The 19,830-nt window shown below is 38.8% G+C and overlaps 1 protein-coding gene across 4 annotated transcripts in view; it reads left to right on the top strand.

Moving 5' to 3' along the window:
- MTUS1 (microtubule associated scaffold protein 1) overlaps positions 1 to 19,830 on the top strand; it is a 117,278-nt gene that overhangs the window by 23,663 nt on the left and 73,785 nt on the right. For all 4 annotated transcript variants that reach the window (XM_066185833.1, XM_066185834.1, XM_066185831.1 and 1 more), the window contains exons 2-3: positions 9,958 to 12,141; positions 14,321 to 14,516. In XM_066185833.1, the coding sequence (XP_066041930.1) occupies positions 10,150 to 12,141; positions 14,321 to 14,516 (2,188 nt within the window). In that variant the 5' untranslated portion in view covers positions 9,958 to 10,149. The remainder of the gene's footprint in view (positions 1 to 9,957; positions 12,142 to 14,320; positions 14,517 to 19,830) is intronic.

Below are 19,830 nucleotides of genomic sequence, written 5' to 3'. Positions count from 1 at the left end.
TTGCTGCTAAGAAGACTGGATGTCTGGTTGTAGAATGACTGCTTGAAAGTGTACCAGATCAGAGTGATGACCTCTAAATCATCATGCTGCTGTCACTCCCTGTATGCAATTTCACTCCATTAGGCCTATAAAGCCACTGAGGGCAAAGCCAAAAGGGTTAAATGTGAGGTGAGCTGTATTGCAGACTGGGTAATTTATACATGGCAGCAAGTCCTAAAGACTGCTGAGGACCAAGCCATGTATGTAGTTGCCTGACTGAGGGTGCTGTACCATAAGTTAATCTGTGATCAGAACTTGAAAAAAAGACAAAGCTGACTCTGGAAAAAACCAGCCTGAGGAGAGAGGTGGTTTTTGCCTGTTAACCGTGAGACTCTATTAGGTTGTCAGTTATTCAAGGGTTATGATCTAATTTATTGTAAAATCAGAGGGTTGCTTTTTCACTTGTTAGCACAGAGACCGTGCCAGAGCATGCAATGTCCTCTAGCTGTGCATATCTCCCATCTAATGGAAGTCTGCACAGAAGCTGAAACTCGATGGGGAACATCAAGTATGGATGTGGCACTGGGTGTGTCACACTTCTGTCACTGCCTGTGGCATTTATTTTAATCAATCTTGAGTTGAAATCAAAGCTAATGTTCCCATATAACATATAACTGTAGTTCCAGGGTGTCTGCAATGATGTGATGATGTATGTACACTTTATTCTTGTGGGAAGTTGTCAAGTTATAACATCCATCAGCTCTCTGAATAAAGTTTTGGAAGAGGCTTGGCTATACTGTAAAAAAAATGTAGTCTATAATAAGCACCATTTGGGTTTTATGCTTGACTTTAAGCAAATTGATTAAAGGAAAAAGATTAAAAAATGAATTTGTACCACTTGAGTTTTAAGGAAGAAATTTATAATTCTTTGCTAGACTACAGTGTTCTTGTGGGATCTCAGATGGACTGACAGGATGATTTCTGGACAGGAGCTCTGAGTGCTGCTTTGCCCTGCAAATGTAGAACCGCGCTTTCTGGGAGTGCTGCTGCTACTCAGGGCTCAAATGGAGCCTTATCCCAAGAGCCAAGGAGGACCTGCAGGGCACAACTGGCAAACCTGCATGTCTGGATCCCTCTCAGGGGGTCCCTTGGGTAACCTTGCCCTGGCAGCCTTTCCAGCAGCATGTGCCCAGCAGCACGGTGAGCTCGTGCTTTCCAGAGATCATGGACTGCAGCCTGCTCCGCCTGCTACCCAGTAGCGTTGCATAAATCAAGCTGTTGTGCTCTTTTTTTTTTTTTTTTTTTTTTTTTTAACCAGCTCTGCAAAACTGCCACAGCATATTTCTTGCCATTTATCTGTTGCAGGGGTGCAGTGCTGTGTTTAGCTTTGCAGAGCTGGTCCTTCTTGGATTCAGAGGCTTTTGTCTTTTGGGTCCAAAGGGAAACAACCAAAAAAATGTAGAAAGAATATAAGTCTTGTATCAGGACTGATCTCACTATGAGAAACAGTTTCCTTTGTAGGAAAATAATAAGATTTTATTTTGAATTTAAACAAAACATGTTTTATTTGGGTTATTTTTGCCTGAGACTACAACATTTGAAACAATGGTTGTGAACTGCCCCCTTGCTCCAGATCCCAGTTGCACAACACTGCAGGTTAAACACGGCAGAACCATTGGGATTTAAACTGCTCTCCAGCAATACTTGCTAAAAAACCTCAACAACTATTACCCCTTTAGGACTTCTAATAATTGGGTTGGTGCTGCTTCCTATTTGGCTACCAAAATATTATTTTCTATAACCAGTTTATTACAGTTTTGTTAGATTTTTTTTTACTAAATAGAATCAATAACCTAATCTAAGAATCTAATTGTTTTTTTACATCTAAAAGCACTGTTTTTTATTTGGCAAATGAAGCATCTTCAGAACTAAATTCTGCTGTGATGATGTTGTTCTGCAAAAGTGCAATCCTAACTCAGTGGTGGAACTTCTTGATGTGTCAGTGGAAACTGTTCTTGACTGGCTGTAGCCTTTACTGAATAAATGACCACTTCTGCACAGAAACCAACTTTTGAGTCTGCAAAAACTGTGAGCTGTGAGAAATCCTAAGCATATTGATTAATTCTCCAATTTCTACTGCAAAGCAATATCATGGCTGCTATCAAGATGCTGCTCTTTCAGTCACTAGTTACCATTGTGGTCTGCTTTTTCATAGATATTAATCAAGTTATAGATGCATTGTACAGAATATTCCACTAGAACTAAAGAATACTGCTGTACTTACAGTATCTTGCTTCACTGCAGGTTGAGAGTACTCCAAATGCCCTGTAAAATAGTTCATATCGTACGTCTGTGTTAAATATAGCCAAATGCCAAAAGGCTTCTCAGTTGTAGACAAAGATCTGAAGGACATGCAATGCATGGGACCAGATGAGTCTTTCTGTGTCTTTAACTGTCCCTTTCCATTGATCCAGTCCATGCAAAGAGTACTGGTAATGTCAGCTCCAAGTTGTATAATACTTACACCTAGGGCTGTGGGCACTGATGCTTCATAAAAAGTTCAGGAACATGAAAAGTTTCAAGTTAGCACATAAGCTTAAAATCTCTCAGTGTATGCTGCCTGGCACATTATGGTAATGATTAAAGCCATTTCTACTCTGACCTGCAGAGTTGTGGCTCGGTTTTAGGAAACAACCTTTTTTATTTTTTCCCCCCAAGGTTACGACTAGTATTTTAGCCAGCACTCTTGCAGTGTGGTGCTGCTTCTGCAGAGTATTTCTGCCTGTTGTGCTTGCTGTTTTGTGAAAGCTTTGTACTTGTCAGACAAGAGGAGATTAGCAGCATTCTTCACTTAAATATTATTTATTAAATGTTCTGACTATTTAAAACCCAAATTTTAAAAATCACACACACACAAATTAAAAAAAACAACACTAAAAAACCACACTACCATAAAGCCACCAGCAAAAACACTTTGCCATTTGTCTTGAGAATCCAAGATGTAATGACTATTCTGCACTGCTTCCCTGTTTACCTGCTTCTCTACTGGATTTGACTTAGCTAGGATGAGAAGAGAGGAAGATGGGGCAAGTTAAGAGAATTGACACGTCTGTAAAAGAAGAGAAACATAATGCAAAGTAGGAGGGTTGTGGGGAGGAATGACCTGTTAGTTTGGAACAGCTTCTTTTTAGACTGTTTGAAGTTGGTTTAAAGGAAAATGGGCAGCAAGGGTGCTGATGGATGGAATTTTATCAGAGAATAAGAAATTATGATCAGAATACATGATGAGACGTGTCATGAAAATTGCTGGATATCTGATGACTACCTTGAAACTTGAGGACACTCTTGAGGAGCACAAACCTTATTTGGTATATGTGAGCAGATGGACAGACCTAGCAGGAGTTCACAAAGTATTTTTTGTTCTTCGTAGTACATTACTGCCTTTCTTCCTATACTGATAATATTTCAATCAGTAGGGAATAATATTTCAATCAGAGGGAAAATTTCTGTGAATAATCCTGGCCCACTCTTTCATAGCTTAAAGATACCAAAATGTTTGAATGTACCTTTTAAATGGTAGCAGTGTACAGAACCAGTTTAGCAGAATTCCAGGAAACAGAGAAGGTGATCTGATTTGTAATCCCTATCTAGTCAAATAACTTGAACACTGATGGGGATTGTTGAACACTGAGCTCTGACAGTCTCAGGCTTGTTTGTGCTTACCTATTCAATCAAGTCTTTCAAAAAGAAGTACATGAACATTGGCCTTGCAAGGAAGTGCCATAATAAATGTACTGTTTGTTTTTTCAAGTTCCAGCTCCTTACTTTCATTTCACCCGAAAGCTTATCCTTCCTTGTACAATAACATATGCTTTTGCTAAATAATTTAGCTGTGATAAAATAGCCAAAAAAAAAAAAAATCCCCAAAGTCTCTTTCTGAAAAGGTAATGTCTAATTTACCATTAAGAAAGAACTTATTGTATTCTTGCAAGTTCCTAAAGAGGAACAGACTGAGTATTGATCTCATGGAAAACCATGCACAGGCTTTGTTCATGATGGTAATAGATAAACAAATTATAACTGTATATACAAACTGAACACATGTGCAGTTGAAAACTCTGAAAACCTTGTGAGTAGTCTGACGCTTTTAGCAATGAATGCTGTTTTAATGAAGCTACAAATGAGAGTCCGAGTAAGTGCTGAGAATGTGCTGGACTGTTCAAATGAGGGGCGTATTGCTGTTCTCATCTGCACATTCAAAAAGGTAGCTTTGGTTTTGTTTGATCATGCACTCAATCTCAGACAATAAAGTACAATTCCTTACTTGCAGTGTGTTAATAGCTGGTGTTTGTCACTGGCTGGTGTTTGCTTAGCTCTTACTTATGTGAGTTTCATCCTGGCAGTTGCTATAAAACAGAGTGGGGGGAAAGACATCCATTTGCAGAACACTCTGGTCTAGGAGGTTGCATGTACCTCCAAATCCCTAGAATACTGGATGACATTTCTAGACAATGTTATTAAGTATCTTGGTTATCTAAGTGAAAGATGGCCTTTATTTACTTCTTTTAAAAAATTACTGGACCAGTGTTCCATTATTGAATACAGAGTTCTTCTAAAACTTACCCAACAATAAAATTCAAAAGTTGTCAATTACTGAAGGAAGAACTGTGTTATCGAGACATTGTATAAATCTGTTGGAGTATCTCTGTGTGTTATATGCTACAAATAGTCTGAAATTGGAGGAGAGAACAGCACAATATCCTTAGACAGGACAACAAGGATGGCCAGAGTTCATAAGTAATAAAATAGATAAGGACTTTTCATCTTATCAAAACAATGACAATGGGCAAGGAAAAGAAGGCTTTGAAAGCCTTTAAAACTTTCTGTTGAACCAGCAATCTGAGGAATGAGCCTGCAACCCTGGAGAGTTTGGGGAAAGTGCTGGCATTGCTGTCTCAAACAACCATTTATTCACTAGTAGGATTAACTGCAAGGCTCAGTGTGCTTGTTAGGATCAGCTGTCAAGTTTTGGGTAGTCTGATGGTATAGTGTCATGGTTTGAACATCCTATGGGAAGTCAAAACCTCTTGCACAACTTCAAGATGTCTGATTTCTGCAATGGAACCCCTGTTCTACTTTACTTCTTTGTCGTATCTTAGAGCCCAGATGTAACTGGTTGTTCCTTGAAAAATGAATGCTCCTTGATTACTGTAACTTTTGTGTTATGCTGCTGCTTCAGTCTTGAAACAGACTAGCAAATAGCCCAGTAGAAGGCAAAACCTGATGGCATTGCCTTTGGAAATGGTAGTACTCCTTCAGTCAAAAATGCCTGCCTGATTGCCTGCGAACATAACTTGCACATTATTTCTGCTTTACTCTACCAAGTGTCTAACGTGGTTTCTGACTTCTAAAATGTCTTTGACTAAAGCATACTGATACTGCTTAGCTGCCATGTGGGGTGGGTTTGGTTTTGCCTTGGTGGTTTGTTGGGGTTTTTTGTTCTTTTATAAATGCCTTCACAGTACACTCACTGGTGATACTGTGTATTCTGAAGCAAGCAATGCCATGAGCATATGAGAACTTAATGTAATGCACTTTTAGGAGTAGACTGTCCTTATAATGTTATAAATGTTTGTGTAAAGTTATTAGAGGTGCTTAACTTATCCTCTAGAATCTTTTGAATTAGCTTGGCAATAGTCTAGTTTACATTAGAATGTGACATTACTGAAGCAGCACAGAGAGGTCTGAAATGTACAATTCTGTGTAAATGCAGCCTTATCTGAACCATTTTGTGTTTTCCTAGTGCTTTCTTATGGGACATATTCAAGCAACACTGAACAGCATTTTGGGAGGGATGCCTGGTTGCTGTGGATGATGCCACCTCTGCCTTTAGGTGTATATGCTGAAAAAGTCATACTTGTGATTGTGTTGTGTTCCAGGACACGGTCAAGTAACTGGTTGTAGTGTAATGCATTAACATATGAAATGCTTTGTATGGTTTTTAATTTCAGGGACTGCAGTAAGCATGACCAGGTAATACGGTTTTCTGCTGGAATGCTGATGCTGCATTTTCTCTGGTATCAAAGCATGTTCAGGTTATTAGAGCACTTCTAGACTGCCTCCCTGCATGTTTGGGCACACCCTCTCCTTTCATGTTTATTCCCCGCCCTGTGTCCCCCTTCATACAGGCTTCACAAACGCAGCTGATGGGTTTGAGTAAAGCTCTGTGATGATTTGCTTGAAAGAATCAAGTTCCAGATGGAGTATCAGGAAAAGCATAAATTATTACTGTCTGCATTGTGACACTAACACAAACTGACTTGAGTTCTTGTAGAAATTTGTCAGCCTGTGGGTTGCATTATCTATTGTAATTACCTGGTTTTCATTCCTGCTTACCTGGCAGTGAATGAGTGACTGTCCCCCTGCCCTTTAACAGCACACTCCTGGATACCTCTTGTTGGTTAGTAGAAGTGACAAACTCTTGCTCTGAGCCCACTTTATGTTGTGAGTATTTCTCCTGGATCTGGGACTGTTGGCAGCCAATCCATCCTCTTTTTAGGATGATCTACTTGCCAAGTTTCTTTCCTTTTTTTTTAAATTTTTTTTTTCTCCGAGTGGTACTACCGTTACCCCATTCTTATTTCAGTTGAGGAAGGGGAAAACTTAGAGCTCAGTTAGCGGAAACTTTTTCTGCTGTGTGTAAGCACTTGAGGTGCACAACTGAAATTTGGTAGGCTGAACTTTACTGAAGGCAAAAACAGCTGAACTGTTTTGCACTGCACTGGAGTGTGTTGTGGAGGCCAGGCATTCGTAATGCTTGATGTAAGACCAAGTCAAAGCAAATTTATTAGTATTTAGTTTAGAGAATTCCTCAAGTCACTAGTTGCCAGGAACAGTGTGTTCTCGGCAAGGGCAACTGTTGTGTCTGTGTGTCTGCTGTGACTCGCCCCATGGAGGAGATGCTGGGCTGAGGTTAATTTTGCATTCAGCCTTCTTACGGAAAATCTAAAACTAATGAATTTCTCATCACCAGGATGTGTTTTCATAAGCTTAATGGACATATGGTTCTATGGAGAGAGACAGAATGTCAGTTCTTTAAGGAATAATGTTCATCTAGGTTACAGATTTTTAAATACCATAACTGATCCTTAGGAATACCTTTTTATGCAGGACACTTTCAGGACAAAAGCTATATTTGAAGCTGGTCTACTTGTTCATCAAAGTATTGATTACTATAATGAAGATTTGCTTTAAAAATACTTGAATTAGTAATTTATTTCTACATGTTTTCTAGCTATGTGAAAGTCCAGTGTACTGAGTAAACAGACTTATATGTGTCTGTGTACAGTTTGGTATGTGCAACTTTAACAGGTTTCTTCATTTCTCTACTCAGTATCAAAACTACTTTTACTTTTTGAGCTTCTTCAGCATCAGTTGAATCAAACTTGACTTAGCTACCTCTGTTGTTTCAAATTTTGGCATTATTAGCTACATATACTGTAAGGTAATGCACCATTCTTTAAATTCTTGGGATTTTATCCTTGCTAAGTCTTGATATATTGACGTTGTCTATTTTCTGCAGAAAGAAAGCTCTTGAAAGAGGTAAGACTTCTGGTTTGATTTGAGCTACTGCTGAATCAAAATGGAATCTTAACTTGTTGCATGACTAGGTGAGCAAGCTGTGTTAAGGGCTAGTATCCAGACAAGTAGAAACAAGTTTTAATGTGTCAAAACAACAGTGAAAGCAAAGTTTGCAAATATTTCTCAGCATTTGATTCTGTGATTGGCTTAAACGAATGGAAAATTATTCAGAACGGATTCTTGCCCTGCCTTTAGGGAAGGCTTTTTTTGAAGAACTCTTCAATCTGCCTTAAGTTTCCTAATTGAAGGTGAAGGTGAGGGTACTACAGTTGTTTATGGTTTTTTAGGGATTGAATAATAGTGAGTAAACAAAAGACCTAGATCAGCCTTAAGAAAGCAGGAGATGTTTTAGCTAGACAAGTCATTTCATCTTGGGGGTGGGAGCGGGGCAGAGGAAGGTGTGCTGTCTGGTCTCAGTGGTTTTTGTTTCCTTGTTTCGTGGTCTTTTTACCTTCAATCTGAGTCAGATGTTCAAAGTGCCATGTAAGGACAAGGTTGTGGGCCAGAAGCCACTCTGTGTTTGGTTCATAGCAGACAAATTCTTGCAGTTCTACAATAGTCTTACTTTGTATGCTGCTTTTTTGTACTCAAAACTGTTTATGGGCCCTGCAGCCTTATACTTTTCATTAGTATGATGAAGGCTTTATTTTGCATGTAGTTACTCAAGCTGTGTTTCCAACTGAAGAAAGTAAGGTTTAAGGAAAAAAGTGACTTTTGAATAATGCAAGAAGTTACTTACCTTTTACTACTTAGTGCGCTGACTTCATTTTATGCTTTCTGAAGTATTTGTGCCTAAAAGTTTGTTTTCTTTCCCCTGCTGTGGTTTCCAGAATAGCTTATATGGTTTCTGTGAGGATTTAAACTTACTAGCTAAAGAACAAATCAAGAGTTGCTTCTCTTCTCAGACCAAGCTTGTTTTCCAAAGCATTCCTCTACAAAAATACGATTACAGAATTATTCTTCAATATGCCTAATCAACATTGCTATACTGGAAATCTATTATTAGTATTATTAATATTGTTATCTTTTCTGATCTTGTTTCAACTGTTTTGTATTGCATCCAGTATTCTCACTGTGATTGAAACAGTGAAATAATTTCAGACTTTACCATAATTCTTATGTGAATTATGAGTTATTTTGCCCACCATCCATGCTTAATCCTGATGGACATGTGCTGCTGTACCACATTTCAAATATGTCATTATATCAGTACCCTTGTTTGAGGACACCACACTCTGATGTCTGTGTTTTTGTTTAAACAAAACACAGATCTGTTAGCTTGTTGTTTTTGATGACAAGTGTCCTCCTTCCTGCTCTTTGATTGAAGAGTATAATCCGTCATTCCAGACAGGTGAAGGTGTTCAATGGGTGTTCATTTTCTTCAGTTGAGAAGCTGACCTTTCTCCATTAATGCATCTTTGGCCAGATTGTCTTGTCAGATCTAGTGAACTTCTTCCCACCTATGCAGGTTTTATTTCTCTGACAGTGAGCCTCCTTCTGGCAGATTCCCTACCCACTGCAATAGTTTGTTATAAATCTGGAGTTCTTCCTACCTCTGGTCTCAATTCTGGTACTAGGAGCCTTTCATAGGGAGTGCTACAGAGGTCATCCAGCTGCTTTGGACCGTTTGATCTTCTCCCTCATTCACATTCTTGTGGTTTTGGTACTTGGGTGCAGTCTTAGTGCTTGTTAGGAACTTGTGACTATATGTTACAAGGGCTCTGCGCTGTTTTTTGTTTGTGCATCTCCACCCCATGTGTGGTCAGTTGTCCTCCATTGTCTGTCCATGTCAATCCTGCCTCTTCACCTTTCCATAGGGTTTTAGGTGAGGATACATGGCTCTGCCCTGCTGGAGAGGACACCGGAATTATTTTGTCATTTGGCTAATCTCGTGTTGTCTATAGAAGATGGAGGCAGTTAACTGGTATGGAATTGCTTTCCAGTGACTCTGAAGGAGTCCCACGTGCATCTACATTTGGCTGTCCCACCAGCATGGGGGCAGTGTACTGCTGTAGCCGCAGAGCTGATCACAAACCTCCCTCTCCTCTCTTTATTTCAACTCAGATGTCTGAAGTAACCCTTTTTTAAATCTTCAGCTGCCTCTGCGATGCATTGCTGCCTCAAAGGGCGGGAAAAAGGCCTTCAGTGCAGAGAAGAAAGTCTCTGGGGTTGTTACTGCTCTGCATCAAGGGATGAGGACTGAAGTTCTTCTTCACTGAGATTCTGAGTGTTGCTTCTATGTTGCTGCTCTGATGTCTGAAGACTAGGAACTTAGGAATGCTTACTGTCTTAAAATCCTGGTTTGGCTAACTTTTTAAAATTTCTTTTTAATTCCAGAACATTTGAATCTTCTTGGGAAACATGAAAACAAAGAACTGCTTTTCAAGTATCTTTCAGGACAATTGACACATTCCAGGGAAAAGCAGTTTTGGTTTTTTTGAGTTTTTTTTGCAAAGTTCAGAAGAATCTGCATTCCCTGGGATTTTAAAGAATTATGAAATGAAAAGAGTTTAAAATTTAGCCTTCAAAATGAATGTTGTGAAGTCCGATGACAAAGCAAAGAATGGCTTGAAGTCTTCCTTACTTATAAGGGATGAAAATGGAAATAGCTATGCATGTGACAGAGGTGTACCTTCCTCAGAGAACTGTGCTGCCAAGATACATAGTAATTCAACTGACCAAAATATAGTGGCTGAGCATGAAGGTGATACTATTTTTGAAAATAAGGGTGACTTCAGAAATCTTTTGAAACAGCAGTGTATTCAAGTACTTGATCTGCAGAAGACACCTGGTAAATACAGCTGCACAGGAGCTCCACAGGGAGATACAGATGCTGCACGCAAGTCTTCTGTGACTGAACAGACTTGTATGTGCCCTTTGAACTGTGGCTTGGAAGCAACGACAAGCTTAGCCAAAGGTGATTTTGCTATGGCAAAGATACAAAATCAGAGTATCAAACACTCAGTGCCTTACAGTCAGACTGACTCTAAGTCTGTAGTAACTCTTCCTGCTTCAGAGCAGAACATGCAGTCCCTGAAAAATGACAGAGCATGCTGCCAGCTGAGCACATTGGACGTTACTAATGTTACAGGTGAAAATCTGGGAACTGATCAAAATGATGACAGGCTTCTGGGGGAAACATTTATCTCTTCTGAAGTATGTATTACAGAGAAATTTCATAGAACCAGCTCAGAAAGAACACCTAATTCAATCTCTGCAGGTGTTGAACACTATCAAAAAACCACTAACAAGACTGATAAAGAATCACTGGAAACAGAAGCACAGGCTGTAGAATTACCTGCTGGATGTATAGATACTTATAAGCAAGATGCATTATCACCATGCATTAATATTAATGAGGATGACCAAGCAGAATCCTTTCAGATTACTCCTTACCATGATGAAACTGGGAATTCCAATGCTGAAGCATGCATGGATAGTCATGTAAATAGTGTGCACCTTCTCCCAGTAGAACAAATGGATGGAGAACAAGTATCAAACACAACTAGTGAGCCTTTGACCAAAGAACAAAGTATCTCCGGAAATGCTGCTTTTCAGAACAAGCACAACATTCCTTCTGTATCTTGCAGTGTTCCAAAATTAAAGAAGACGTTTATGCCTGAGCTGAAATGTGAAGCAACTTTTGTGGTCTTCAGTCCAACAGCTGATGAAAGCAACTCTTCTCTATGTACTTCAACTCCTAAAGAACAATCAAAAAATAGGACTTTTTCTGTTTCAGCTTTGGAAGAACTTGGAGACAAGTCTTCTAGATTAAGACAAAGAGAAGCATTTGTCGGAGGGCAGCATAACAGAAGGTCTGGGCTTAAAGCTGGTTCAGATCAAACTGCAAGAAAACCAATGGGCAGGTCTCCTGTTGTGTCAACAATAACCAAAGCAAAAAAATCAGAGATAGTTAGTTTTCCCAAACCTAATTTTAAAAATGTTAAGCCAAAGGTTGTGTCTAGACCTGTGCTACAGTCAAGAGACAGTGCAGCATTAAAACACTCTCCCCAGACCCCTCAACTATCATCTGTCTCCTCACCTTTAAGGGTTGGTTCCCCGAGGCAATCGTCCTCCTCTATAAAAGTGCTGAAAAAAACAGTCGATCTAACTAAAGATACTAAGGGGGAATTGCCTGTAAATAAGTCCCATAAGCTACATGTTAACAAACACCTCTTCACTAGCCAAGTCGGACATGCCACAACACATCCTAGAAACACTTCCCACAAGGTTTCAAAACCACCTGCGTTAAAGCAAAGTCCGCAAGACATTGACAAAGCAAACACTACCCATCCGGCGTGTTCCTTGGCTTCTGCTGTGCTTCCAGCATCTGGAGAGAACTCAAAAGAGATGCTAGATGATAAAATGGAAAGTTCAAACTCCTTAATGATGCCTTGTACTCAAAACATCAACCTGACCAAAGGTGAAAAAGAGCAAAGCAGCAACATGGGACTGCTTTTGGAAGCACCATTGGTAAAAGATATGGCAGATGAAACATTTGATGTGCACTCTGTTCCTTTGGTAAGTTTTTTTGCTTTCATACTTACTTGTATGTTTTGTGCATTTGCAGAAAAGGAAATTCAGTGTTGTGCAGTGTGCAAATTATGGAATGGGTTTGGTGTCTACAAATGTAACTGTAGGGTTTGATTTCTGTGTGAAGTCTCCTCCTAGAACAGACAGTGAAGAAGTACTGTTTTGCAGATTGGTTGCAGTTGGCCTCAACTGCAATTAGTTTCTCCACCTTCATCTTACTCCATAACACAATTTTTTTTAGTAAAGTCCTTTTAAGACAATACAGTTTGTAAGATGTCTAATAAAAGCAAACAAGTCTTAATTTAGTCAACCTTGTAAAATTGCCTAGGATAACTTGGTGAGGTTTTCTAAATACAGTTTTTAATATGCATTTTTTTCATGATGATTCTAGTGACGCTGGAACTTCAGATAGACATTAGAGATAAACTGCTGTTTTTGGTATTTTCTTTCAAAATGTGATTTAGAACTAAAGTTTACTTTTTAAAATTATTTATGTAAATTTTGTGCATATATTAGCGGTAACATTAAGTCACACAAAACCCAGAGACCAATACAGTGGTGAAACATTTTATTTTTAACATCTTAATTTCACTGTCTCCTTTGTATAATTTGGGAGTTTATTTTTTGAAGTAGAGCCAGAACTCATTAGAATAGTTGGGAGTAGTCAGGAAATATTTCTCATGCAGAGGGCATATACCTGGTTTTAGGCAGTCAGCCAGCTGGAAGGTGCAAACTTCCTGGCCGGGAGGTATGCATGTGCTGGTTGGTAGGGAAATATTTTGGGATGAGTCAGCTGCCTGTCAGGAGAAACGTGCTTCTTTCAAATGCACTGAAAGAAAGTTAAAAGGCAGAGGGGGAAAGAATGGAAGAGTGTTAGGTTTGAGTTAAGCAGGATTTCAGGAGGTGCAGTAGGGACACAGAATTGGAGTCTTGCTGCGTTCTGGGGTCTCTCCTGTTCCTGGCTTGTGGGTTCGACAGCTGATGTTAAATTGGTGAAATGGAAGCAGCAACTGCTACTGGTAAAACTGTCATTGTCTGAATTTTTGACAGGCCTTACTAATGTGCCAGAAAAATTCCAGCAAAACTCAGTATACAGGGGACGCTACTTAGAACATTTTTGAAACATTGCACTAGAAATTAATAAGTACTGTTATTTGAGTAATAATTTAACTTGAGAACCTAAGTAAGCATGAAAGCAAGGATAGTCTGTTTTAGTTCTAGTCTCTAAGAGTTTGCATTCTTTATCAGTCTTTACATTTGGTATGAAAAATTGGAGAGAATGCTTTTAATTAATTCCATTGCCTAAACGGAAAATTTTGTGATTTTAATTGTTCTGCTTGTACCTGGACAAGCAAAAGAGAATTTTCTATAAAATGTGCAATAGACAAATCAGATGGATTAAACTTCAGAAGTGGTCTTCTTAAGGGGGAAAGTACAGATTAACATTTGAAAATGAAGATGAGGATTGTAGTCAAAAATGGAAAGTTTGTTACTCCAACTGAATTGCTGCAATCTTCTTGAGTCACAGAGAAGCACATGCAGAGCTGAACTGTGCAGAGCTGAACTGTGAAGTGTGTCTTCATAGGCTTGACAGGAGTGGCCGTGACTAAAGGCTGTATAAACTGGAGCAAGAATTCCCTGTGAAACATAGATGTTTCTGTCCTGCGTCTACTACTGTGCTTATATTTTAACTGTGGCACCCCAACATGTAGGATTTTAAGCTGTTGTGACATTAGACCTAGACCAGGAAACTATTACAAGGGCTGTGACATTTCAGGTAGTACAGGACAACTAACTTCTCAGGTCATTAACATGTCTAGTTTATTGGTTAAGATCTTGAGATTAGGTGTAATAATTGAGTGGCTTAATTAGAGTTTGGGGAGGAAGAGGAAGAAAATCTGATGTAAAATGACCTTTGAAACCTCTTTTTAGTGTGTTGGTCATTACTAGTGATTAGCTTCAAACTAATAGGTTTACATTGCTGTAGGCCATTTAGGAGATTGTTCTTGAAGTTCTGAATTGCAGATGTGGACGATGGGATAAAGACTAAGCGTGTTTCCTACTTGGGTGGTCAGTATTTCATTACAGATGCTGCAGAGGGAGATCCTTAGTTTCTCACAGTGGTGGTGCGTTGGCTTTTTGGTTTCTGTTTTTTTTCTTAAAACAGATGCCTTCTGTGAAAGATGGGACAACACAGGGGAAAAACATACCAAAGAAAGACCAAATCACACAACGAAGTGTATTAACTCCCAAGGTTAAATTGGTGCCATCTGTGTCGACCTTGAGGAGAGGATGTGAAAATAGAACTATCAGCACTATTAAAACCCCTTCTCACAAAGAAGCTCTTCTGTCATCAAGTTCTGGTAAGAGAATTTTTCATTGGAATATTACCACTTAACCACTTTCTTAAAATTAAGGTATCATACTTAATGTAATTTCTGACACAACTTTTAGGGTAGTACAGAGCTGTATGTCAGTGTTAAATACAATACTGTCTAAACTGTAAATTGCTAATGCAGGGCAAAAAAAGGCAGGTTACAACTTATAGTTGTACAGTCTCATAAGGAGTGTGTTTAGGAGGGTGTGGTGCTATTAGAAAAATCAATATTAAGTATTATTTATATTAAGTTATATTATAGAATTATGTGAAATTACAACTAAAATTACTTGAAAGAGGAGCATATAGAGTGCTCAGGTACAGTGCTCTTGTAATAAGCATCTGCATGCTATCCCAATGGGAATGAGTCCTTATTTCAGGACATAACATATTTTGTTCAATCTAATTTTAGTACAGCTCTGTAGTTTCTAGAAAGGGGAGAACATAATTGAAGGTGAGACTACTGCTTGAGACTGCTGCTAATTTAACTCAGACTGATTAATAGGAAGAGCAGGGATAAATCTCTCATCTAGTCTGTAGGCTGCTGTTCAAATCTCATGACTAAAAACTACATTCTGTAACTGTATTATAGGAATTCAAAAGTGCTCTGGTAGGCTATGTGCTGAGTTTTTTTAACCAAGTGGCAATCTAACTAGTTGCAAAGGTAGCCTGTCTATGAATGGCTACACTGCAATGCGCTGGAATTTGGAAAGTACACACCCAGCTATACCCAGTAAAACCAGTTCCTTTTTTTTCTTTTTTAACCCACTCAATCTAAGATTATAAAACAGTAAAAAATAGTCCTCTTAATTATATACAGGTGGTGGAGTGTGATAAAATCTCTATATATTCCTTTATGGGATGAGTACCTCAAAGAAAGTGGGTATAGGCTATTCTCCCACTTGAGGCTTGCTTATGTGAGGCACTTTCTCAGTGAACCAGGCACCAACCTGTAGGCTGCCAGTTTCTTGGAGAACTCATCATCCCTCTAAATACCAACCTAGGGCTTTCCTGTCTGTAATTACGGCCTTAGAAGAAGAGAGATGGTTATAGATATAGAGTTTTCCTTTAGGTTATTAATCCGGATGAGATTTATGATACTGTCACTAGAAATAAATGTAAGCATAGGTGAGTTATAGGAATAACTTCTTCCCTTCAGAAAAAAATTAGATTTACTTTCTGAAGAAACAGAAGTCATTTGCTGTTGAAAATAAAAGCATTTACTCTCCAGATTTATTTTTTTTTAAACCTGTCACTCCTTAACTAATTGGTAGTCAGTAGAATATTTTCCAAATTTTTCCTACTGGAAAAAGGCTGCTTAAACTAAAAGCATGAAGCAGCACTTTAACATTTCAAACTTGTGGTGTGATCTGTTAAGACTGGGACTTTAATGCTGCACGTGAGAAGAAATGAGTATTCTCCGTGCCCTTTTCCCAGTCCCCTGTTCCTAGCTCACTGTCTCTGGCACATATTACCCTTCATCTTTGCTTATGCAGCGTTTTGGTGCAACAAAGTAGGATTTGATGCATTCAGCTGTATCTGGTTAACTTCCCCATCTCTTACAAAAGGAGTTTTTAAACACATGTCCTTGCTCCCTGGTAAACCTTGTACTGGTGCAAATCAGAGGGATAGGGTTGTGGGGTGGAATATGGGGCAAAGTAGGAGTTATTTGGGATTGCTGCTAAACTCCCATAGTATTATGCGACCACATCTTTCAGGTAAAACCATATCTACTGCTGCTTAGCCCTTCTGTTTTTAACATTTTTGAAGTAGAGCTGTACCTTCACTTTTTGTGATGAAGTGGCAGTTTGTAAACCAAACCCAGTTACCTGTTTAGGCCAAAGCATTCCTGAAGGGAGCAACTATTTTTTCCAGTGGAGTCACTTGAACACTTTGGTATTAAACTTCAGCCCGCAGATAAATCATTCAGTAGCTGTACAGTTGTTTGCTGTCAGGATTTTGTCAGACTACAGGCAGACTAGCTAAATCCAGAAAGGAAAGGACTTCTGAAGGTCGCCTAGTCCAGCCCCTGCCGCCTGGAACTGGGTCATTACGGAATTCAGACTAGGTTGTTCAGTTGTTTGTCAAGCTGAGTTTTAAAAATGTCCAAATCCTAACAAACTTTTTTCTTCCTGAGGTACTAGCATATATGCAGCTATTTCTTAAACAGTTCCTGATAGTATTTGGATCATTGGGCAACAAGAGCAGTTTGTGTAGTTGAATCTATTAAATGCTCTGAACGAGTGAAATGATAGTATAGCTCTATGTCAACTCTTATGTGTGTATGGTGAGGGGCAGAAGTGATGCATCTGTCCAAAATGTACTAGTGTGTGTATTATTCCTAGAATAATCAAGAGCTTTTGAGGATTGTGTTCACACAATGTCTGTTCAAGAAATGAAAGGAAAAAAATGTCGTGTATAAAACACCAGTCATAAGATCCATGGAACTTGTCAGGAGTTGAGATTTTGTTAATTTTTTTTTTCCACTTGTAAAACTTAAGTACTCAGTGGAAGATACTAACCCAATAGAAAGCATTTCTTCTCAGGAAATTTCCTGATCCTCACCTGAACAGAAGACAGCAGGAGAGCAGAATTCATATCCCAAACACTGTATTTTTGTGAGGTTATTTGGAAAGCACATTAGGCTAGAAATAACTGGGTTTGTTTATTTCAAAGGGGTTGCTGAGCATTGTTCACCTGTATTGGTGTATCTTAGCTAGAACTTGAAGTTTTTGCTGAATTAGAAATAGGTTCTCTAAAAGACAAGCACACCTTGATCCATTGTACCAAAGTGATTTTGGAAATGGTGAAGCCCCATTTCTGCAACTGTGACCAGATTTCCAGATTTGCTGCAAACTAGATGCCTCAAAATTATTTCTGTAACTATTTATCTCTTTCTTCATAAGAGGGGATGACGCACTCACTTTAAGACAAAAATGTTAATTCTCTGCAGGCAACTTTTCCATGGTGGTGTGTGTAGGTTTCTGTAGTACTGGATGGCAGGCTGTATGTCTTTTTCTATGTTTGTTTTCTGTCAATGAAAACATTTATTAGAATTCAAGACACAGAATAACGTTTGACTTACCCATTTTTACTGGAAAGCATATATAATTTCAGAGCCCTGGTAGAGGACTTTGAACTAGTTTCAGAATCAAAGCAACTGTTGTTGTGGTACATCCAAATTAGACCCTTCTAATTTGGATGTACCATAGCCAGTGTGGAGGAGTAATAGCCTGCTAACAGTTAAGGGGTTATAGTTTATGAAGAGTCATGTCTTTGCCTCACTTGAAGGGAGGAGTTGAAGGGGTTTGGAAAAGCCGAGGAGCTTTGGTGTTCCCTTGGAACATCACTCCCAAAATTTTCTGCTATCACACCTGCCCCAGCGACTGTATATTACCTCCTGTGCAGTTGAACAAAAGCACTGTGACAGTTTGAGCCGCAGGAAGTTATTTGAACAGCATTAAATAGGAAACTAAATGATTTACAGTAAATCTAAAATTGTATATGCCCACCAATGCCTTTTTAACCTTCTTTTGCTGACTACAACCTACCTGAAATTAAGGAAGGACCTTTCCCTGCAAGTAAGACTTCTGATATGCTATAACTTCATCTCCACTTCTGCCTTAAAATTACACCATTACTTTAAGTTATTTCTCACTGTAAGAAACTTCACATTGTTGTTGATGTCTTACCTCTGAAAAGATGAGAGCTCTGTCAAGCCTTGTAAGTAATTGAAACTCTTTGAGAATCTGCAAGTGTCAGTAATACTATTCCTCTGCTTACTGTTAAAGACTTGCAGAAATCAATGGAAACCATGTGTGTTAAAAAAAAATGTCTCTTACTATCTGGTGAGGTGTTTTTTGACATTTTGGTACTCTTTGGTCTCTGATTTAAGTCACTGATATCCCTTCAGCAGTATAGCAGCCCTGTGCTTTACTTACCATTTCCACAAATCTAATCTAGTGGTCACTCCCTTTTTCTCTTGAGGGTATTTTCATAGCATTTAACAAGACCAGTGAGAGCTTGGGTACAGAGAAGCTTTAAAGTTTGAATTCTGTGTTTCCTTAAATATGTTTTTGAACAAGTGAGACTTTTCTTTTATGACAGGTTGATCATACTGAGGGACTTTTCCTGTGTTCTGCAGCTACCAGAAGCATGGGAAAAATAGTTCCCCAAATGCTATGGAAAATACGTGTATGCCAGTTTAGATACTTTGAAACACTGATTTTCTTTTTAATTCAGGATTGCTCAATTACTGCAGTTGAATTTTGGCTTGATCATGCATTAAATGTGTGATTGAGAGAAGCTTCCATAGTTAAAACCAGGACAGGCAGTGACAGATAAAGACTCAGTTTTTTATTGAGTGTTATTGCTGTTTATTGTACAAAGAACGGCTTCTCAGATGGAAAATTCAGACCAAATGGTTTCTGTCAGTTTTTATAGAGCTGGAGGCATATATAAACTTGGTAATTCGGGACTTCTTGGTGTAGCCTTTCACAATACTAGTGAAGCAGGATCATAACAATTTAGTTCCACTAAGCATTCCCACAGTCCTTGAATCTTTGTTCTGACACTGAACTAGGAGCCAGCCCAAATATAGTTACTGAAAATAATTTTTCAGCTTGTATCGTTCCTGTTATCTACCACGTGACTCTTTAAAGCTGGATTGACGTATTGCCAAGAGGAAACAAAATATTTTAGAAAACAAACATAACTTCCAGGTTCTCTGGATTGAAACAGTCATGACTTCACTCAAAACCCTGGAATAGACAGTCACTTGTGAAGGTGTTTATATACTTCCTCGTAAACAAGTTTGGAATGCACCAGGGTCTACAAATAAGTCTTAAAATTCAGTTTCAGCCAGTCTTTTTATGCTTTTCTTTTACAGAGCAACCAGCTTCTTTTATGGATCCTAAAAGCAGGTTCCTCATACACTAATTTACCCAAGATGATTATTTGTCCTTCTTAGTCCAGATTACTGGGTTTCAGTCTCCTTTTTTCTTTAATATATCTGTACTAATTAAAACCTGTGTTAAAAGTGAACCTAAAACTTGCGTGTTCCCCTTCAGAGGTATAGGAAGGAGAACACTAATACATGGGTCTCCACAGAACATAAGATCTGCAGTCCATAGTATGACACAAAGCTTGTCTATGATCCTTCTTCACTCATCTTAATCCAGACATCTCTACTGCATAGTGACTCTGTATCTCATAACCACTTCTCTAAACTGGAGGAAAACTTAGTGTATCCAGAAGGACTTTTGTCCAGTGGATGAGTTTGTGAGAGTTCAGAAAACTGT

The sequence above is a fragment of the Chamaea fasciata genome, unplaced genomic scaffold (genome assembly GCF_029207755.1).
Source record: "Chamaea fasciata isolate MVZ Bird 193981 ecotype frontalis unplaced genomic scaffold, bChaFas1.0.hap1 SCAF_6, whole genome shotgun sequence".
Lineage (NCBI taxonomy): Eukaryota > Metazoa > Chordata > Aves > Passeriformes > Sylviidae > Chamaea > Chamaea fasciata.
This window is presented reverse-complemented; position numbering and strand designations above follow the sequence as displayed.